Here is a 23,822-nt window from a genome sequence, read left to right on the forward strand (position 1 = left end):
CTCAGTAATCTATATTAGGATTATTGCTCTTCACCAATCTTATAAATTAGTTACATTAAAGTTTTGAGAGCTCCTGGACATTTTTTTGATGTAAAGTACTTAGGAATTTAGATAAAATAGACTCCAGGGTGATTTTTTGATGGAATAGGCTATAGTACAGCAAATGTACTTCAAATGAATACAATCCATGGAATAAAATTCCAGAATGTGTGGTGAATATATAGTACTGAGGCCTTCTGGATAAATTCATAACAGTAGAAGATATCTCGGGCTAGAGAGGATAAATGGTGCCAACAGTGACAAGTGTTACCAGTTATTCTAGTCGCCTGGTATTTGATTAATTGCTTTCACAGGTCAATGTCAAAATCCACAAGAGACTTTTTTTTAAAAACTTGGCCTTCAGCTTTTGTTCTCTGTATTTGACTCTCCCAGGAGGTTGTGTAACTGGGACTTAATAACATCGAGGGCTTCAACATCATGACACAATGTGAGGATTTCATGGTGCATGTAAGTTGCACAATGTCTGAATACGACCAACTAAATGAACCAGTTTATCTTTCCTTGTCCTTTTTGTTTGTCATGTAATGCTGTACAGGCATATTACTGCAATTATCCTTCAACCTTCAACATGCTCCCCATCGCATCCTGTATTTGTCATGAAATGCAAAAAAAAATTCAGTGAGAATAGCTTGTTCTGCAATTTCTTGTAAAAAACAAAACATAACTATCTAGATGTTGAAGGCTATAATAGCAGTGGGGAGGACAGCTGATGACCCCCTTCTGTAACATTGTATTGCCTGCAAGAAACACTCAATTGAATTGTCACTTTACATTTCCTTGGATTTTCCTACTTTCCTTTATTTGCTTTTACTATGGTAAAGTTAGTGAGATCAATTGTATAGATTTTCGATGAGTATATAGTTAAATGGAGACTAAAGTGAAATTATAAATCCATTACTAGTTTGGATATTATGTTAATTTGAGAGTTGAGAATCCCTCTGCAATGTTGTCAAGGGCCCATAAATGAGTCCCCACTGTATGGCCTCCGTCAGGGACTTAAGATTATTGTATATTATTAGCTCTCCCCAAAATAAAATTGTGAGCTACCCTGGAGAAACGATGTGTATTGCGAGCAATAGCAAATAAAGTAAAGATTGAACAAGTCTTCAGATGAATTTGAGAACCAAACGTTGTGCAAGGTTCAGATATTAATTTAGTGGACAAGTGTCAGAAAATGGGCTGGGAACCCATTATGCTGGACTGTTGCTCAATTGCATAGTTGCCAGATTTTCAAGAATCAAGTCCACTGGAGGAATTTAGGTGGGTAGTTCTATCAAGCTGGTACTTCAAATTAAATAATATTGAAATGACAATAGAACCTCATATAGCATTTGATCTGTCATCACTGCTTCAGTAACATTGCATTCTCTTAATATGATCATTGTAAATGAAGGTTGGAGTTTGAGAAAACCCAGCCTCTGGTATTCTGTTGTTGGCACAGAATTGGTAAAGTTGGTCCAGTTCAACTTCTGGTCACTGATAACCATCCAGATGTTAGTTGTGAGGTTACCATTGAAGATCAAAGGTAAGTCAGGTGACTTCCTCTTTTATGAGATAATCACTACATTAGCACTTACATGGTGTGAATATCATCTTGTCATTTCTCACTCCAACACTGGAGATTAGTCTTGTATTCCAGTAGTTTTGCATGGGTTCTTTCTTTCAGTGAGTTGTTAGAAATGGAGGCTGAAAGCTATGGAACTATCATTGCAGTCGCTATCCTGAACAGCCCTCTCCTGACTTTACGATGGACAAATGCCATTGAAGAAACCACTGAAAATGGTTGGGTTGAAGATTCTTCCCAGAGGAAGTGTACAAGTATCTGTTGCTGACTGGTCTCCGATCCCCACAGTCATTGTCCCAGCTATGATTCCAGCTATTAGAGGACTTCCTTTTTGACTACAATTTATTAATTTTGCCAGAGCTCACTGATGCCATACATAATCTGATGTCCTGATGTCTAGGGTTGTTTGTTTCACTTTACCTCACAAATTCTTTTGTCTACATCTGATTCAAGGCTGTTATGAGTTATGGAGTCACATGGTTATGATAGAACTTGAACTGATTATAAGTGAGGTTATTGGTGAGTAGGTGTTGCCTGATGGTTTCTTGATGATGATGCCCATCATTTTACTGGTGACTGGGTGGAGACTGATAAGGCAGTGTTGATTTGGAATTGAACTGTCCTTTTCTTGTAAATGGGAACTCTTCCATATTTTAGAATAGTGTCCTAGTGGAACAGCTTGGAATTGGCTAGTTTTGATGGACACACCTTCAGCAACGCTGCCAGAATTCTCTCGGAGTTCAAAACCTTTATTGTGTGGTTTTGCAACTTGACAATGCCAAGTGTCATGGACTACATTGGCTGAAGATAACTATCTAAAATGGTGAGAACGTCAGAAACAGATAGATTTGGATCATCCAGTTTCGCTAAAGATATTTCCAAATAATTCAACCTTGTCTTTGTATTCATACACTTAGCTCTAACATGGTTAAGAATGGAGATGTTCATGAATTCCCATTATATTGTTACTTGCCTGATTTCCTATCAGATATAGCCGGGTTTCAGTGTTTTGCTGTAAACTCCTGGTTTTGGAACTACTCAGCCCTATCTATAACCTATGACTTTTGATGTTTAGAGTGCTGACAGCCCTATGTATTTGCATTACTCAGGTCTCATTCCCAGGTCTGTCTGATGCTGGTAACAATGAAGATGGCATTAAATAGCTTAGTACTTTTTGCTGGTTCTCCCACCATCTGAAGCAAATCTAGTTGTTTCATTCCATCTTCAACCATCTCAGTTAGCATTGTTATGACTGAGTCATTTGTTCTGTTGGGCTTTGAGGAAACAGTAGCAAATGCTAATATTACAAGGTGAATAATGCAGATGACCAGACTAATGCTCTGAAGACATTAGTTCAAATTTCTCCATGGCAATGCGGAAATTGAAATTCTATTAATCAACAAGTATAGAACAAAATGATTACCAGATCACTGGATTGCTGTAAAAATCCATCTGATTCACTAAATTCCTCCAAGGAATGAAATCTGCAACCTGACACAGCCCTGGTATATATGTGATTCCAGACCGACAGCATTGCACTGGAGTCTTAACTGCCAACTGAAATGACCCTAGCAAGCTACAATTTGTAGTTGCTTCACCACTATCTACCAAAGGATAATACAAAAACTAGTCTTTCCTGAAATACCTACATCCCAGGGGCAAATAAAAAATACTTCTCCATCCAGATGTATGCTGGGTACTTGCTTTTTCAGAAAATCCTCAAAATGCAGTTTAAAATGGTGACATGGGGCTGAGTTTCTCAGTGAAACCAGGATCCCTTCCCCACACCCAACCCCTGCAATAAATTTCAGTGATTTGCCTGCCTCCACTTGGCATTATTTGTTACTGAATAATGGAAGTTGTTTAAATTTGGCAAAGTTTATTTCCTTTGAGATGTTGGCATGGCAGTTTAATATAATAGTTTTTGCTTTGTTTAGCAGCAAATTAAGTTCAGCAACTAGTGACGAATTGAACTCAGCATTGCGATAATCAACAAGAAGTAGAATTAGTGCATTGTATATTTCTAATCACTGTCAACTCTGGGAGACAAAAACAAATCCATTTCATCATTACTGTTTTTTATTGTTGTTTTTATAAGTTTGGTTCATTAAAATTTTTATTTTATTCTCCCAGGAAATGTATGCCATTCCATTCAATGGAATAATGACAAAATCCAAACAAAAACAGAAATGCTAGAAGCAGTTAGCAGCATCTGTGGAGAGAAAGTGGAATTAACGATTCGGGTCCAGTGACCCTTCTTCAAAACTGATGGTAGCTAGGAAGAAGGTGATATTTATACAGAAGATGGGGTCAGGGACAAGGGAAAAGTAAAAGATAGGTGGAAATTGATTTGATTGAGTTGATTTATTGTCATGTCTACCTAAGTACAGCGAAAAGCCTTTTTTTGCGAGCAGTACAGGCAGATCGTAGTAAGCAAGGACATATAGATCATGGGGTTAAAAAAAACTTGGACGGAGTGAGACGTACAGGTTACACTGCACAGGACGTGCATGAGGCAAGAACAACATTAACAAGATCAACATTATTTGAAGTTGGAGAGCCCATTCATCAGTCTAATAATGGCAGGGAAGAAGTTGTTCCTGAACCTGCTGGTGCATGTGTTCAAACTTCTGTGTCTTCTGTCTGATGGAAGAGCTTATAGGAGAGCATTACCAGAGTGGAATGAGTCTTTGATGATTTTGGCAGCCTTTCCACAGCAATGAGATGTGTAGATGGAGTCCGGCTTACGTGATGGTCTGGGCTGTGCACACAACCTTCTGTAGTTTCTTATGGCCCTGGGTAAAGCAGTTGCCATACCAGGCCGTTATGCACCCGGACAGTTTGCTTTCAATAGTGCATCTGTAGAAGTTGATGAGGGTCCTTATGGACATGCCAAATTTCCTGAGCTGCCTGAGGAAGAAGAAGCATTGTTGTGCCTTCTTGACCATCGCATCTACATGGGAAGTCCAGCAGGACAGGTTGTCGGTTATCATCACTCCTTGGAACTTGACGCTTTCAACCTTCTCAACCTCTACTCTGTTGATGTAGATGGGGGTGTGTTCTCCTCCTTTCTTTCTGAAGTCAATGATCAGTTCTTTAGATTTGCCGAAGTTGAGAGGTTGTTATCATTGCACCATGCCACCAAGCTCTCTATAGTGCCCAAAGAGAGAGAAAAACTGTTGGACAGTCAAAGGACTGGGTAAAAGGTCAGCCTACGAGAATGAATAACTGCTAATGGGAACCATTCGTAGCTGACAGTAGGGATGACAAGGCCTGGTGTGTGGAGGTTTGGGTAAGGACATGGGAGAAAGAGCTCATTACATCAAGTTGTTTGAGGAATTGCTGATGATTACTTTTAGCTGCTTTGGGTCTTGCTAGGAAACGTATTTTGACATTTTCAGAATTATTTAATTACTTCCATTATGTCCGCAAAATTGTATTGAGGAGGTTCATTTGAATTTATGCTGTAAATATTGCTATGAACAAGTCTAGTGTAGCTTTTACTTATAATGTAGCTGAATTTCAGAATTCAGATTTCATTACAGATGGAAGAAAATATCAATACCGTTTATAAAACATGACAAACAAATGATGATAAACAGATGGCTACAGTCGGCATTTTGGTGTTATATATTGATATCTGTTTTTCTTCATGACCTTCAAGTAGTTTGATTGTGCCTTCCAAAAACAGTTTACTTTTGTTTAATTACTGGAGTCGGAGTAACCACAAGTAAGCTACAAAATCCAGCTGGATCCTTGATATGCCTGATCCAAACTTTAAGGTAGAGTTTTGAAAGGGAAGGATAAACTGTTCTTGTCCCCTGCAAGGCCATCAATGTAAGGGAAGTTAGGGCAGAACTGGGTGTAGTATTTTCTTAGCCCAGTTCGAGGGTTTCACTTGGGTCATGGCACATAAATCGATGCAGCTACCTCTGGTTTTAATTGGTTCATTTAATTGAAACGGCATCATTAAGTATTAACTTGGAACTAGATTGGGACCAATGTTCACACTCAGATTTAAGTGTCTGTCCCTCTAAGCGGACTGCTGGGGACATGCAAATTGTTCTTCTAGGATAGAGTCCAGCTCCCCTACCTGGTTAGGCCAGTTTATCATTACTAGTCCCAAGGTCTTTGCTGGGAACAGAGGATGGGGGGAAGGGAGGGGGGTTTGCGCTCGTGGCTGAATCCCAATATCCAAAAGCCCATAGCTGTAAGATCCTTCCCCTGACCTTGTAAACATGAGCAAGATCAACAGCAGAGTTTCATGACAGGCTTGAATCTGGCAGAAGTGTCAGAAATACATTCCCACAGATTTTCTACACCATTATTTTTTCACAAGGCAAAACATGAGCCTGAAAGAACTGTTTTGTACCATAAAATGATACATTTACAGCCACAGAAGGAATCTATTTAATCTGTCATGTCATTGCCAACTTTTTGTGACAGCAATCCAAGATAAATCTCTCCTTGTCTCCCATTCTCATCCTTTGATTTAATACATTTTCATTCTTCCCTTAAAAGATCCAATAGTTTCTGTCTCACCCCATTCCTGTCTCAGTGAATTCTGCATAAACAGGCAAATTTCAGGCATAAAGAAACTTCTTCAAATCTAGTAATAAACAAAAGTAAACTGTTTTTGGAAGGCACAATCAAACTACTTAAAGATTATGCAGGAAAATAGATATTAATATATAACACCAAATTGCTGACTGTAGCCATCTGTTTATCATTAATGGTTTGTCATGTTTTATAAATGATATTGATACTTTCTTCCATCTGTAATGAAATTTGAATTCTGAAATTCAGCTACATTATAAGTAAAAGCTACACTAGGCTTATTCATAGTAATATTTGCAGAATAGATTCGAATGAACCTTCTCGTACAATTTTGCAAACATAATATAGATAATTAGATAATTCTGAAAATGTTAAAATATGTTTTCTAGCAAGTCCCAAAGCAGCTAAAAGTAATCATCAGCAATTCCTCAAACAACTTGATGTAATGGATCCTGAGCATTGTATACCTGATGGTAATTTTTAAAGATAGACCATTTTGCCTTCTAACAAATGTAAAAAATCACTGATGGAAATATAAGGTCAGTATTGACTGACATTTGGAACAGGCTATGAGCCTTCGAAAATGTGTAGAGAGCATACAATTTCTATTTCTAAATCCCTTAAAATCCAGTCAGGGACAGGGAAAGAACAAGAAAGAAGAACAAGATCATAGAACATAGAACATTACAGCGCAGTACAGGCCCTTCGGCGCTCGATGTTGTGCCGACCTGTGAAACCAATCTGAAGCCCATCTAACCTCAACTATTCCATTATCATCCATATGTTTATCCAATGACCGTTTAAATGCCCTTAAAGTTGGCGAGTCCACTACTTTTGCAGGCAGGGCATTCCACGCCCTTACTACTCTCTGAGTAAAGAACCTACCTCTGACATCTGTCCTATATCTATCACCCCTCAATTTAAAGCTATGTCCCCTCGTGCTAGCCACCACCATCCGAGGAAAAAGGCTTCCACTGTCCACCCTATCTAATCCTCTGATCATCTTGTATGTCTCTATTAAGTCACCTCTTAACCTTCTTCTCTCTAACGAAAACAGCCTCAAGTCCCTCAGCCTTTCCTCATAAGACCTTCCCTCCATACCAGGCAACATCCTGGTAAATCTCCTCTGCACCCTTTCCAATGCTTCCACATCCTTCCTATAATGCAGTGACCAGAACTGTACGCAATACTCCATGTGCGGCCGCACCAGAGTTTTGTACAGCTGCAACATGACCTCATGGCTCCGAAACTCAATCCCTCTACCAATAAAACCTAATACACCGTACGCCTTCTTAACAACCCTATCAACCTGGGTGGCAACTTTCAGGGATCTATGCACATGGACACCGAGATCTCTCTGCTCATCCACACTACCAAGAATCTTACCATTAGTCCAGTACTCTGTATTCCAGTTACTCCTTCCAAAGTGAATCACCTCACACTTTTCCACATTAAACTCCATTTGCCACCTCTCAGCCCAGCTCTGCAGCTTATCTATGTCCGTCTGTAACCTGCAACATCCTTCCGCACTATCCACAACTCCACTGACTTTGGTGTCATCCGCAAATTTACTAACCCATCCTTCTACGCCCTCATCCAGGTCATTTATAAAAATGACAAACAGCAGTGGCCCCAAAACAGATCCTTGAGGTACACCACTAGTAACTGAACTCCAGGATGAACATTTCCCATCAACCACCACCCTCTGTCTTCTTACAGCTAGCCAATTTCTGATCCAAACTGCTAAATCACCCTCAATCCCATGCCTCTGTATTTTCTGCAATAGCCTACCATGGGGAACCTTATCAAACGCTTTACTGAAATCCATATACACCATATCAACCGCTTTACCCTCATCCACCTGTTTGGTTACCTTCTCAAAGAACTCAATAAGGTTTGTGAGGCACGACCTACCCTTCACAAAACCGTGTTGACTATCCCTAATCAAATTATTCCTTTCTCGATGATTATAAATCCTATCTCTTATAATCCTTTCCAACACTTTACCCACAACCGAAGTAAGGCTCACTGGTCTATAATTACCAGGGTTGTCTCTACTCCCCTTCTTGAACAAGGGGACAACATTTGCTAGTCTCCAGTCTTCTGGCACTATTCCTGTAGACAATGACGACATAAAGATCAAAGCCAAAGGCTCTGCAATCTCCTCTCTAGCTTCCCAGAGAATCCTAGGATAAATCCCATCCGGCCCAGGGGACTTATCTATTTTCACACCTTCCAGAATTGCTAACACCTCCTCCTTATGAACCTCAATCTCGTCTAGTCTAATAGACTGTACCTCAGTATTCTCCTCGACAACATTGTCTTTTTCCTGTGTGAATACTGACGAAAAATATGCATTTAGCACCTCTCCTATCTCTTCAGACTCCACGCACAACTTCCCACTACTGTCCTTGACTGGCCCTAATCTTACTCTAGTCATTCTTTATTCCTGACATACCTATAGAAAGCTTTAGGGTTTTCCTTGATCCTACTTGCTAAAGACTTCTCATGTCCCCTCCTGGCTCTTCTTAGCTCTCTCTTTAGGTCCTTCCTGGCTAACTTGTAACTCTCAAGCGCCCTAACTGAGCCTTCACGCCTCATCTCTACATAAGCCTCCTTCTTCCTCTTGACAAGAGATTCAACTTCTTTAGTAAACCACGGTTCCCTTGCTCGACCACTTCCTCCCTGCCTGACAGGTACATACTTCTCAAGGACACGCAGTAGCTGTTCCTTGAACAAGCTCCACATTTCAATTGTGCCCAGCCCCTGCAGTTTCCTTCTCCATCCTATGCATCTTAAATCTTGCCTAATCGCCTCATAATTGCCTTTCCCCCAGCTATAACTCTTGCCCTGCGGTATATACCTATCCCTTTCCATCGCTAAAGTAAACATAACCGAATTGTGGTCACTATCACCAAAGTGCTCACCTACCTCCAAATCTAACAACTGGCCTGGTTCATTACCCAGTACCAAATCCAATGTGGCCTCGCCTCTTGTTGGCCTATCTACATACTGTGTCAGGAAACCCTCCTGCACACATTGGACAAAAACTGACCCATCTAAAGTACTCGAACTATAGCGTTTCCAGTCAATATTTGGAAAGTTAAAGTCCCCCATAACAACTACCCTGTTACTTTTGCTCCTATCCAGAATCATCTTTGCAATCTGTTCCTAACCTCAGTCCATACTATCTCAGTAGACAAGTCCTCATCAAACGTCCTTTCTGCCACCGTAATACTGTCCTTGACTAACAATGCCACACCTCCCCCTCTTTTATCACCTTCCCTGATCTTACTGAAACATCTAAAGCCCGGAACCTGCAATAACCATTCCTGTCCCTGCTCTATCCATGTCTCCCAAATGGCCACAACATCGAAGTCCCAGGTACCAACCCATGCTGCAAGTTCACCCACCTTATTCTGGATGCTCCTGGCATTGAAGTAGACACACTTCAAACCACCTTCCTGCCTGCCGGTACACTCCTGCGACCTTGAAACCTTATTCATGACCTCACTACTCTCAACCTCCTGTACACTGGAGCTACAATTCAGATTCCCATCCCCCTGCTGAATTAGTTTAAACCCTCCCGAAGAGCATTAGCAAATTTCCCCCCCAGGATATTGATACCCCTCTGGTTCAGGTGTAGACCATCCCATTTGTAGAGGTCCCACCTACCCCAGAATGAGCCCCAATTATCCAGGTATCAGAATCCCTCCCTCCTGTACCATCTCTGTAGCCACATGTTCAACTGCTCTCTCTCCCTATTCCTGGCCTCGCTAGCACGTGGCACGGGTAACAAACCAGAGATAACAACTCTGTTTGTTCTAGCTCTAAGCTTCCACCCTAACTCCTTGAATTTCTGCCTTACATCCCCATCCCTTTTCCTACCTATGTCGTTGGTGCCTATGTGGACCACGACTTGGGGCTGCTCCCCCTCCCCCTTAAGGATCCCGAAAACACGATCCGAGACATCACGGACCCTGGCACCTGGGAGGCAACACACCAACCGTGAGTCTCTCTCGTTCCCACAGAATCTCCTATCTGCCCCCCAACTATGGAGTCCCCAATGACTAATGCTCTCCTCCTCTCCCCGCTTCCCTTCTGAGTAACTGTGCCAGAGATCTGTACCCCATGGCTTACCCCTGGTAAGTCGTCCCCCCCCAACAGTATCCAAAACGGTATACTTGTTTTTGAGGGGAACGGCCACAGGGTATCCCTGCACTGTCTGCCTGTTCCCTTTCCGTCCCCTGACTGTAACCCATCTACTTTTTTCCTGTACCTGAGGTGTGACTACCTCCCTGTAACTCCTCTCAATTACCCCCTCAGCCTCCCGAATGATCCGAAGTTCATCCAGCTCCAGCTCCAGTTCCCTAACGCGGTTTCCGAGGAGCTGGAGTTGGGTGCACTTCTCGCAGATGAAGTCAGTGGGGACACTAGTGGTGACCCTTACCTCCCACATTCTACAGGAGGAGCATGCAATTGCCCTAACATCCATTCCCACTGTTCTGAATTCCCAAACAGACTATTAAAAAAAAAACTAGTAGCCTTACCAAATCAGTGCTCAGAACCTTTTTTTTTGGTTAGAGGAGGAGGATGGGTGGGAGACACTACCTAGGTAGTGTTTCGGGTAAAGCAACCGCCCAAATATATTACCTCACTTACTCACTCCAAAAATGGAGTCACGCGGGGTAAGACTTTTATAATCGAAAAGCTCACCTTCCCAGGCTGCCTCGCGCTTCCTCCCGGACTGCCGCCGCTGAAACAACTGAAAGGTCGCAGTCACGCGAGGTAAGACTTTTATAATCAAAAAGCTTACCTTCCCAGGCTGCCCTCGCGCTTCCTCCTGGACTGCCGCCGCTGAAACAACCGAAAAGATCTGGAAATAATTGCTGTTTTGACTTGATCAGTGGCAGCTTTTGGCAAAATAGTACCACTGAAGTATCCCAACACAAAAGTTTTTGGTCACTCATGGATATGAATTCATTCATTGCTGTGTGTAGTCTTAGAAATGCACAATAATCATTAAATAGCAACAAATGCAATTCCATATCACAGAATCATCTACCTATGAAATCATGGCGGTGATCTTTTATATTGAAAAGCATTAATTTAGCCTTTGTATGTGTGAACAAATGTCTCCATAATGTTGTCTACTGGAACCTCCAAGACCCATTATTTGAAATGTTTCAAATGTGCATTCCAGATGGTTAGACAAATTGCATTTTCACCTCGAGCCAGCTGCTTGAGAAGTACATAATTATAGATCGTGTTGTGATTGGTCCTCTGCCATTCTAAGTAAAGAAATCAGTCCTGTCAGAATTGCACAAAGGAAAATCTGTCTCATTAATTTGTGGACATTAAACTTATTTCAAAATTAATGGAGCTAAAATGCCATGAGCTTTCTAACACACCTTTATAATTAGTCAGGGATTTATGTCTCCTCCTTGTGGCAGGGGTTTTATATTATTTCAGCGTTTTATATATTCACCTCTGAAAGAAACAGCCATATGATGGATAAACCTAGAGGGAGTGCTTCTCAGTTCTGGGAGTGCCCCATGCATCTAGCTTCAGAGCACTAGCAGTTCTCATTCATATGAGTGGGATTTTCACCTCCCAGCTGTGGTGGTGTGAAAGAGAAATAGTCAAGTGGGTTGGCATTGTTAAGATACCCAATTCCTTCCCACCATCTCAGCAACTAAATTATGGTCAATGTTATGGGCAAGAGGGGGAAGTGAATTGATTTGTTTTATTTTACTCCTTTTCAGTGTATAAGTGTGGAGCTTTTGATTTTTTTTTCCTATTTGTTTCCTCTTTCAACTGGGTGGTTGTGGCTTCTCCCAAATGCTTTTGTTTGCAAAGTCTCTTTTTGTTTCAAGTGACACACAACAACCTCCTTGTGATTTGAAACAGACATACAGTTTATTAATCCATTCAAACCTGGGGATAATTGTTGCAATACATACACACACAAACGTACAAGAAAGAAATCTAAGTGAAAGAAGTTACAGTTCAAAATAATTTAAAAGTCAAGGATACAAACATTGTTTCACGTGATTTTTCTGAGCCCAGAAAATCAGTGTTTGGTGGAGGTTCTTCTAGATGTAGTGTTTATATGAGCAGTTTCAGTCGGCTGAATTTGCAGAATTCCTGGTGAAGTTGAAGGTTTAGCAAAATGATATTGGTGTACAGACTTGTCTATTTTTTTGGCGAATATGAGATATTTTCTGGAAACCAGGTTATGAAGAGGATTCAGACTAGAGGAAACTTGGAGTCTGCCTTCAGTAAATCCAGTGGAATCATAACAGACGGACTTAACTTTAAGAGCAACTTTCTTCCCAAAAAACTGATGCAATGTGATTCAGAGATTGCAGGGAACATCTCCAATGGCAAGTTGGGTGGTTTGAGTGTGGTGGTAGTGGGGTTGGGGGGTAAGGGGGGAGATAGTGGTTGGTCACGTGACAAATCCATGAAGGAATCACTTTTAATTTAACAATTGCATTTATAGCTTCCGCACTTGAGTTCTCACATTTAATTTAGAAGATAGTTATGATTATTTGCATCTCCCCAAATAAAAGGCACTCGGCTGTCAATGATCCTGTTCCCATTGATGAGATGCAGGAGGCAACGGCCCAGTGAGATAACATTGGACTAGGAATCCAGAAACCCAGGTTGACACTTAGGATTTGAATCCTACATCGCTGAAAATTGAATTAAATTTTAAAAATATGGAATAAAACCTGGCCAAATGGCAAACATGTATCCAATGTTGATTGTGAAAAAAAAGGTCAGGTTTACTGATGTCTTTCAGGGAAGGGAGTCTGGCCTATGTGTGACCCCAAGCCCACAGCAGTGCGGTTGACTCTTAACTGCCTTCAGGGCAATAAGAGACGAGCAAAGAGTGGTCTCCTAGTCAGCAAATCCCACATACCATGGACAAATATAAAATAATTGTAAGCCATTAGCACCAGTGCAGGCAAAATGAGTTTCAGTAGCTCCCCTTTATACTTACAGTCTACTGGAGACATAAGGCAAAATCTTACAGGGATCTGAACGACGTGACCTGTGGTGAGATGTGCGACAGAATCGGGTGACAAATGCAGCAAGGTCCACCTAAACATCGGAAACAACTCAGGCCAGCTTTTATGCTTTTCATGAGCAGCATGGTGTGGGCCTTATGAGGCAGTAATTATTACTTGTTAAACGCTTTGTTAACAGCCTGACTGACTTCCTTAACATTCAGCCTCCCGTCTTACCAAACTCGTCAAACTTTCTTGTTGTCAGGAAAACTCAACAAGGAAACCAAAATGAGCACTTGGTGGATTTAATTCACTGCTGAGTCTAAACGACCTCATGTTGGAAACTGGGCACCAACTACTCAGAACACCGGCCACACGCACTGTGGACTTTGACATCTGACATGTGTCAGCACCTAAAAACCCTTATGGTACACCCTCAACCCACTTACATGATCCTTCTGCATGGCTGTACCTCTGGCTAAACCAGCAACTATCATTGGGCAAGGGCACACCATCAGTGACATGCACCCAGCTCTTCACTTGTTATCATAGAGCTCACTCACTCTGAGCCTACCTGGATGCTCATGGCATTGTTGCCTTGCTTTAACTTTTTGTCTCCTCAGCCAGAGGTGCCAGGCTGATATTACTGCTGTCTTGCTATGCCATTTAGTGCAGACACAAAGCCAGGAAGTTTTGTCATGGTTGTGAAGCCAGCCTCTGTTGAGTAAAGGGTGACAGCCTTTGGTCAGAGGCTCCTGACACAGTAAGTCTGGGTCAGCCTCCAATACCAGTACAGGGCCTACCCAGGGCAGTCAGAGTCAGGATCCTCTCTCACAAAGGGTGAGGAGCTGAATGATGGGCAGCACTCCACCCATCTGAACAATTTCTGCCCTATTTTGTGATGTCTTCCATAAGGAAAGAAAGAGAGCCAGGTCTTTTGAGAGACTAAATTAAGTGGCACAGCTGTTCCTGTTGGTATGAGTGCGAAAAGCTCCTGATTAAGTGAGTGGGCAGTGTAGAGGGCATTCAGGGTTAGTGGTGTCAGGGATTTGGGTGGGTGAGTGTGAGTAGGAAATATGCAGGTATTAGTGAGGGGTGGAGCATGAACCTTGGTGGGAGATGGATACAGTAGTCGAGATAGAGTGACTGTCTGATTTTGGAGACAAGGTGGTAGAACTACCCTGACAGAGTGATGAAGGACATTGACATTCTTCCTACAGTATTGGGTATTACTCCAGACAGCTGAGACTGCTTTAACCCAGAGGCACCCCCAGGCTGGCATGGTCTGGTGACATAGCCTCCACTACTTGTCCTGAGGGAAGACAAAGACTCACCTGTGCACTGCGCCATCCAGCATCATTTTCAGATCTCCATCAACAAAGTGGGACACCACTTTCCCCATCAGCCAAGTACAGGATAAATGTCAAGAATTGTGCAGAGCACCTGTAGAGCAATAGTGTTTGTTCAGCTGCACAACAGGTTTTTAAAGATGTCATCAGTGAATTCTGGGATATCTGATGACTAGTGAGTATTTCCAGGAGTGGTGTATGGTAAGGTGGGTCAGGAATTGGAAGAGAGATGCCAAAGGGGTGAGGTAGGTAATTAAGGAGGAGAGTTTGGTAAGATACAGGTGAAAACTCAAGACGGCAAGCCCTCCAAAAAATTCAACACAACTCAGACTTAGCCAAAACGAAAGCTCATGGATTTCAGCCCACAGCGTCTCCCACCCTTAAATGTTGCCTTGATGACAATGTCCACACAGTTCCAGTATCCACAGTTTCCCGAAGGATGAAGTCCAAGTTTTATCTGGGTAAACATTGATTAGAATCCTTCCAGAAATTGTCACCAACTTGTAACATATGATTGGCAATGGTCATGTTTTAATCCAGCAATGTTCATTTTAACAGTAAATGTAGCCTTTCACAGAATGACAGAAAAAAAACAATTAAAACAATTTTTGATCTGTTTCCTTATCCTCTGGGCATGGCTGTGGCAAAGTCCATGGGCCATCTCCAAACTTGCCAACAATCATTACCTATAAGTGTTTACGAATGGCCACTTGGGGGCCTCATCCTTCTTGCCTGTCTTCCTGGCAGGCAAGCAAAGTACCTCCTTTTGCAACAGCGAAAACCAGGGCAGCCTGTGTGCAATGGTGGTGGGTGCAGGCGAGGTGATACTATTTGCCTCAAGCTGGGGCCACGGATAGGGAGCAATGGGATGTCTGGTGAAAGGCAAGCACCTCTCCATACCCCTCATCCCCTACTCCTATTACCTACTGTCATCAGGCCTGTGATTCCATCCAGAAAGCACTGACCTACTGACAGGTACTACTCTTGTGCTGGCTTTGCAATCTAAGTCTCCAGCAATGGCCTCTCGGTCCCAATGATAGCTAGCAGTTTCCAACAAGATGAGACTTCAGTATCCATGCCTAATTGCTCTGGCGAAGATGGAGGTGAGCTACCTTCTTGAGCACTGAAGTCTGTGGGGTATAGATCCACCCACGGTGCTGCTTGGAAGGGAATTCCAAGATTTGGACCCAGCAGCACTGAAGGACCAGTGATATATTTCCAAGTCAGGATGGTGGGTGGTTTAGATGAGAACTTGCACATGAGTGGTATTCCCATGTGTCTGTTGCTCTTGTCCTCCTTGATATCACTAAGCCTGAATGAAATCAGCTGAAGACTTACCTTTGCGGACTTTGGGGGAATGGACAGAGGTAAGTGAGAATGATGTAGATATTTTTCCTCTTGGTAGTACAGAACTTAAACATTGCTTACAAGAGAAAAGAAACAAAGTTGTCCATCTAAAACTCATCAGGTCTATGATGCAAGAAACAAACTTGAAGAAAAGGATACCAGTGTATTTAGTATGAGCAGACAATGCTGATTGATTGAGTAACCATTCGCGTGGCCAATTCTGTGCTGTATAAATTAGTGTCCCTTCCTTGCTTGATCATATTCCTGATGTGTGCAATATGAAAAACTTTGACTTATTTTTGTCTCCTTTTGGTAATCTTCACCTCTAGTTAGTGGTCTCAACACCTACTGTAGACCAAGTCTAGAAGTTATGCCCTTTAAGACCTGGCCAGCTCCATCAGTATTGGTGCTGCTGAGCCACACCTGTCGATAGATGTTCAAGTCCCCTACCAGAGTACATTCCGTGCTCTTAGCACACTCAGTGCTTCTTCCAAGTGGTGCCCAACATGGAGGGCACTGGCTCATCAGTCAAGGTGTGGAGAGGAGTGGTTGGTAGTAATCAGTAGGAGGTTTCAACTCCACATTAAGATCCTCAATTGTGGTGACAATGGGAGGCTGTCCACACACCTTACCATCATGGACATAATTGGTGAAGGATAGGAAGGTAGTGGAGCCATCAACCAATGTTTAAGTGTCCCTGCCATCAATCTCACGATGGGGCAGGACAGTTAATTCTTCCTAATGTTTTTAAAAGAAGAAAATAAATAAAGCATTGATTAACAAAGAGCCTTCCGCAATCTCTGGGTATCCTAAAGTGCATGAGGGACTTAAATACTTTTTAAAAATAATCACTGTTGTAATGTACAAAATTCAGCAGCAAAATTTGTGCAGAGCACAGTCCAACAAGCAGCAGTGTGATAATGACTGGATAACCCTTCACACATCCATCCCCCATCAGGATAGTCTCAGGGCTCTCCACTTCTTCCCAGAGAAAAGGCCTGAACCGTCCCCATACAGCACCACCCTCCTCTGCCCGTCCGAGCTCATCCTCACTTTGAACAACTTCTCCTTTAAATCCTCTCACTTTCTTCAGATCAAAGGGGTGGCCATGGGTACCTACAGGTGCCCAGTTATGCCTGTCTCTTTGTGAGGTACTTGGAACATTCCATCTTACTTGGATCCCTCCTCACAACTCTTTGATGATAACATCGGTGCTGTTTCATCTCTCATCCAGAATTGGAGAAGGTTATCAATTTTGCTTCTAATTTCTACCTCGCTCTCACCTTCACCTGGTCTATCTCTGCCTCCTCCCTTCCCTTCCTCAACATTTCTGTTTCCAATTCCACTATAAACCCAAAGACTCTCACAGTAACCTCGATCTTACATCCTAACACACTGCTTCCTGTAAAGACTCAATTCCATTCTCCCAGTTCTTCCATTTCCATTGCATCTGTTCCAATGATGCCAACTTCGACAGGGGGTCTCCAAAATGTTCACCTTCCTCCTCAACTGAGTATCACCCCACCACCATGGTTGACAGGGCCCTCAACCAGGTCTTACCCATCTCCCACACTTTGGTCCTCACCCACTCTCTTCCTTCCCACAACAGCGATAGGGACCCCCTCAGCCTTACCCACCAACCCACCAGTATCCACATCCATAGGATCATTAGCCATCATTTCCACCACTTCCAGTGGGATACCATCACCAGACACATATTCCCCACCCTCCCTGTCAGCCTTTTGCAAGGGCTGTTGCCTCCGGGACAACCTGGTCCACTTCTCCTTCACTCCCAACACCCACCCACACCTCCACGGCACCTTCCCCGGCAACCATAGAAGGTGTAACACCTGTCCGTTTACCTCATCCCTCTTCAGTTTCCAAGGCCTTCCAGGTGAAGCAGCGCATTACCTGCACTTCATTCAATCTAGTCTACTGCATTTTCTGTTCACAATGTGGTCTGCTCTACACTGGGGAGATGAATCACAGACTAGATGATGGCTTTGCAGAACACCTATATTCTGTCTGCAGAAATGACTCAGAGCCTGCCATTTCAATACGCCCGCGTGTTCCCTGGCCGGACTTGCTGCAGTTCTCCAGCGCTCCAGCGAAGTGTAGCACAAACTGGAAGAACAGCACCTTATTTTCCACTTGGAAACCCTACAGTCTACTGGATTCAGTATTGAGTTTAATAATTTTAGGGCTTGAATACCTTCTCCCATGTCCTTATGCCAATCCCCACATACCAGGCCTTGTCCTCACATGAGCTGCTATGACAAATAACCGATTGTCAGCCACCAATGGCCCCTATTAGCAGCTATTCATTTTCCCACACTGACCTTGACCAAGTCTTTTGTCTGTCCAATTGATTTTCTCTTTCTTTGGGCTGTAACTCCACCTATCATTTACTCCTCCGCCCTCCCCCAACCCCATCTTTAGCATATATACCAACACTTTCCCAGCTACAATCAATTCGGAAGAAGGGTCACTGGGCCCAAAATGTTAACTTGGCTTTCTCTTCACAGATACTGCCAAACCTGCTGAGTATTTTTTCCAGAATTTCTGTTTTTCTTTGTGACATCTAGCATCTTTGTTTATTTTGAGATAATCTGTTTTATTTTGTGTTATTAGTTGAGGAATAAATATTTGCTGGGGAGAACTCCATGAAAGTGCCATGGTGATTTTAGCATCCATTTGGAAATGAATGTTATAAATGTTAAAATCTACAAGTTTCCAACTAGATGGTCATGGTCATGGAGTGACCCAGTGAAGAGCGTGGTACTGAATAAGACAGGCCGAGATCATGAGCTGTAGTAACAGCAGACCAAGTTGTGGTGCTGTAATGTTGTGTAATGGACTAAATAACATCAAGTCTCTCACTTTGTGCCAGTTAAAGATCAAAACATTGTAAGTTTTTAGGGTAGGTTGGTAATGTGTTTCAGAAGCTTTGTAATAAGATTGCATTGCATAGAAATAGTGTAGAACTGGGCCAGTGCTATGAATAAGCCTATCTTGTTTAAACACAGTTATAACCCATCTTTGAGTGCTGTTTTGTTCCCTGCTTATTTATTTAATTTAACTTAGTTATGGGATTTGAAAAGATTGTTGCATCAAGAGTTACGTTTGACAGTTAGAAACTGTAGTCTTTTGAATATGCAACCAAGTGACAACAACTAATTTTGCAGAACCTTTCATTAAGAGAACAAAAATGTGGTACAGTCTAATATTACATGGAATATAATTTAGATTTAAGGGAGGCAGTGGCATGCTCTTGTAATTCAGAATCAGGTTAATGTTCCAGGGACATGGATTTGAATCTAACCACGGTAGATGGTGAAATGTGAATTTAGTAAAAATCTGGACTAAAAAGCCAGCCTAATTGTAATTACTGTTTGTAGTTGTGGAAAGTTCACTGATACCTTTTAGGAATAAAATCTACCATCTTCACCTGGTCTGGCCTACATGTGAGTCCATATCTACAGTACATGTGATTGATTGTTGAATGTCATCTGGGCAATAAGGGATGGGCAATAAATATAGGCTTAGCCAGTGACACCCACATCCCAACAGCAATTTTTAAAAAAGGGATCTATTGAAGGGGTGACAATTGTGACTGCTGAGTTAAGTGAATGGGTTTGGAGAAAGGCTTCTATGTTTATGGTGGATGGAGATGGGCTGAATGAAATGTGAGTGTGGCTGCACGATGCTAAACAAATAATGTTTATTTGATATTTAACCCAAAAAATGCTTGAAATTCATTGCATTCTTAATTAGTTGTCAGATTTTCAATTGATTTATCATGTACTAAATCAATCAAAGCTAACTGCATCAATTCAGGTTCTTCCAGGATCCCATTTTAGAAACAATATAGGATTTTTAACTAATTTACAAAAACATTCTATTTGTAGATTCCATGTAAAAGTATTTAATGATGTATATGTATGTATATTACCTTTGGTATTTGTGTGTCATATCCATTTAACAAAGAAAATCCTAGAAGAATTCGGAGCAAATGCAAAAGTGTGACTTTTTGATTTCATAGGCTACTGTTTTTGTTAAAGTGGCTCCTTTTATATTCTCACTAACTCATTTAATAGCTGTTACAGACATGCAGTTACATTACCTTTTATGTTGAATTATTTTAGGATTTTCTTGGTAAAATGGATATGACACGTGAATACAAGACAATATACATAGATATACATTATTAAATACTTGTACTTTGAACCTACAATAAATCATTTTTTGTTAATTAAAGCAATCTCAAACTCTGTCCCACAAAGAGCCCATGAAAAAGAATTATTTTGAGCCCTGTTTTGTGAGATCATTCCATTTCATGTAAGTATCAGGAGTAGTTTCTTCACTGTTGCAAAAACTGAAGAACAATATTTACACCACAAACGAAAACAAGCCAAAGATATTTCATTCTGAGAATATAATGCAATCAGAATTATTCTGTAAATTTTCTAAAATGTCACTTTATAATAATTGGATAAAATTACTGATTACTAATTAAATAGCATTTAATAGGTAAAAATGTGTAATTTTTGAAAGCTGCACCATAACTAACTCCTTAAGTTGGAATTCTTCTAATCAATTTTTCGTTTGTCAATTCTTCTTAGGGCGCTTCTACTATCTGATTCACTTTAAAAAGCTGACCTACGGTGAGGCTGTGCAAGCCTGTATTAAAGATGGATCAAGGATTGCTAATGTCGGTCAGATGTATGCAGCTTGGAAGTTACTGGGCTATGACCGCTGTGACGCAGGCTGGCTAGCTGATGGCAGTGTTCGTTATCCAATCAGCAGACCCCGAAAGAGGTGCAGTGAAAGTGAAGCAGCTGTGCGCTTTGCTGGATTCCCAGACAAGAAACATCGGCTATATGGTGTCTACTGCTTCAGAAGCAATTGATAATTCATATAAAAGCTTAGATGGAGACAAGTGTTATTTTAATTCTGCACATGTGAAGGATGTACTTTCAATGATATGAACTCAAAATATGTTACCAAAACTGTGATAAAAATATTTTTACTTACTGTACAATGCCATTTTCATACAAGCCAAAACATTTTTTTCTTTATAGTAATGTATCATACAATCATTAAATCTTAAAAATAATATAATTTTTATAGGACTCTATACCAAGGATTAGCACCATTTTGCTTCTTTTTAAAGTAGCAGTTAGAAAAATTTAGAAAGGACATTGCTCTGGCTGTATCTAACAGATAGAAAATTCAGGAATGGGTGGGACATGCCATAAACAGATCTTATTTAAAGTTGTACGGCCATTCATTTGCAAAATGGGCATTTCTCAGGCAATCTTTCAATTTTTTATGTCAAATATACAAGCGTTCAGATTCATCCTTTCAACTTTCTGAACTATACTGCATTTCTGACTCTCCAGCAATTGAACAAAATATTGAAGAAACTTGATGCTAGACTCTAAAGTCCTGCAGCATATTATTATTTGTCAAGTAATTATTGTATTTGATTAGGCTACCATTTATTTTCATACTTTTGCAAAACCATTAGATAGTGAACAATTTGGAAAAACCCGGCACCATTTTAATTTTCATAGATTTGTGTGATTTTCCAGACTTGATGAATCTGCTAGTTTTATCCCCGACCTGCAATAGTGATTATCATTTCAGAGAAAGTTTAAAAGCTTTGACATTGGACCACTTTTTCCAATGGTGTTCAGTGGCTTTGCACCACATTTGGTAACATTTTAAAGTCAGTATTTTGTACTGTGTTGTACTAATATACTAATTTGAACAAGAAAAACATTTACTTTCTAACAATCTAATATTTTACCTGCTTTTTTTTTTGTTACCTGAACATAAGCTTTTCCAAGTCTTTTAAATAAATCCTAAAACCCTAGAAGAGGATAAAGGAAAAGAATGACTATATTATTGTGATGTAAAATGGTTACAGGATTCTACAATCCTCATTGAACCCTCAGCAAAATCTTAAAATCTGCAAAACTAAGTTTGAGTTTGTAAATCCAAAAAAAATGGTGCTATCACAGTTTAGTTCAAGAAAAAGATGATGAAGCCAAGCCAAACATGTATTTTGTTTTGTCTATTTATACATTTTTTCAATATATTATTGTAGCTTAATTTCCATATTTTTGTGGCAAGCAGGACTATTTGATGCACACATCTCTCTCTCTGAACAAATAGGTCTGGTTATTGTGCTGAATAATGAATTGTCTGAAGAAATGCAACATCTTCTTAGGCCTTTTCATGTCTTCAAAATCTACTGAAGGTCACCATTATATTTAAGAAGACTGTATTTAATTGTGACACAACTAAAAGGGGGAGCCTCCCTGCACATGCACAGATGCTGTGTCAGTATCAGTGTCAGAACCTGTGACTATGTTAAGTGAGAGATGCTTTTTGTTTTCTTCTTCTTTATTTTATTCATGGAATGTAACCATGACTGGCTAGGCCAGCATTTATTGCATGTCCCTTTTGCCCTGTGGAAGGTGGTGGTCAACTGCCTTCTGGAATTGCTGCGGTACTTGGGATGCAGGGACATGCTCTGTGCTGCCATGAAGGGAGTTCCAGGATTTTGACACGGGACTGTAAATGATAAGCAATATATTTCCAAGCCAACGTGGTGTTTAGCTTGGCAAAAAACTTGCAGATGATGGTACTCCCATGAATCTGCTGCCCTTATCCTTCTTAGTAGTAGTCATTGTGGATTTGGAAGGTGCTGTCCAATGAGCCTTTGTGAACTGTTGCAGTGCATTTGTGGCTGGTGCATACCGTTACTACTATGCATTGGCAGTGGAGGGAGTAAATTTTGATGGTGTTAGGTGGAGTGTCAGTTAATTGGACTGTTTTATCCTGAAGGATGTTGAGCTTTTTGGATGTTGTTGTGGCTGCAGCCATCCAGACAAGTGGAGAGTATTCCATCGCACTCATGACTTATGTCTTGTAGACAGTGGACAGGTTTTCAGCAGTCTGAACCTGAGGTTCTTATTGCATAATTCCTGGTGCCTAACTTAATTTTATAGCTACAGTATTTACATGGATAGGCCAGTTCAGTTTCTGGGCATGGTAATACTTAGGATGTTGATGGTAGGGGATTCAGTCGTGGTAATGTCATTGAATGTGATGGTCGGATTCTCTCTTGTTGAAGATATCCATTGCCTAGCACTTGTGCGTCACAAATGTTACTTGCCACATATTGGCAAAATTGTGCAGATGTCTTTTAAAATGTTGGTTTAGTTTCCTTGCTCCTGTTAGATCTATCTGCTGGCAATACCATGGGTTCACGGTGTGCTTTGTGCAGCACTCACGTTGTCCATGTGTCAAAGGTTACCAAATAGAGCTGTTCCATCTCAACAAGCAATCATCTGCAAAGCAAACATTTATCCAAAATGTTTTCAGCCCCAATTGCATAGTAAGTAAATATAATGGGTTCATTCATCATTAACAATAAAACAATAAAAACTCTATTTAATGGTTGTGATAGCCAGATCAAAAATCCATTTATCACAACAAACAATCAATTTTTGGAAGTCACAACCGAGTAATCATACTCAGTTTATAAGTTTTTTTTTAATTGAACATTAGTTATGAGCATGATGTACTTCCAGTTTAACAATCTCTATTCAATTGCTTTTTGATTTTAGATTGCTGTTTGCTTTTTGGTTTTGACATTGTAAAATGATAATAGTTTCGCTCATTCAAATGTGTCACCACCACCACTCATTTACAACTCAGTTCTAATGTAATTGACATTTCCAGACTGGAAAAACTACCTATTTCAGGCCTTACCTGGAGGCTGTAAATTCTGTTCACCAGAACAGCTAGTTGGAGTAGGAGTGAACATTGAATGAGAATAAGAATTTGGAGTAGTTTTAACACAATTCTGTATTACATTTATTTATTCTCTTGGAAAGACATTACCGATTTAATGGA

The 23,822-nt window shown here is 41.0% G+C and overlaps 1 protein-coding gene across 2 annotated transcripts in view; it reads left to right on the forward strand.

Annotated features, from left to right (window-relative positions):
- The window catches only part of hapln1b (hyaluronan and proteoglycan link protein 1b), a 101,451-nt gene extending 78,463 nt beyond the window's left edge, over positions 1–22,988 (forward strand). For both annotated transcript variants that reach the window (XM_048594965.1, XM_048594964.1), the window contains exon 5: positions 20,516–22,988. In XM_048594965.1, the coding sequence (XP_048450922.1) occupies positions 20,516–20,802 (287 nt within the window). In that variant the 3' untranslated portion in view covers positions 20,803–22,988. The remainder of the gene's footprint in view (positions 1–20,515) is intronic.
- Positions 22,989–23,822: the final 834 nt, after the last annotated feature.

Source organism: Rhincodon typus, chromosome 3 (assembly GCF_021869965.1).
Source record: "Rhincodon typus isolate 14 chromosome 3, sRhiTyp1.1, whole genome shotgun sequence".
NCBI classification, from domain to species: Eukaryota; Metazoa; Chordata; class Chondrichthyes; order Orectolobiformes; family Rhincodontidae; genus Rhincodon; species Rhincodon typus.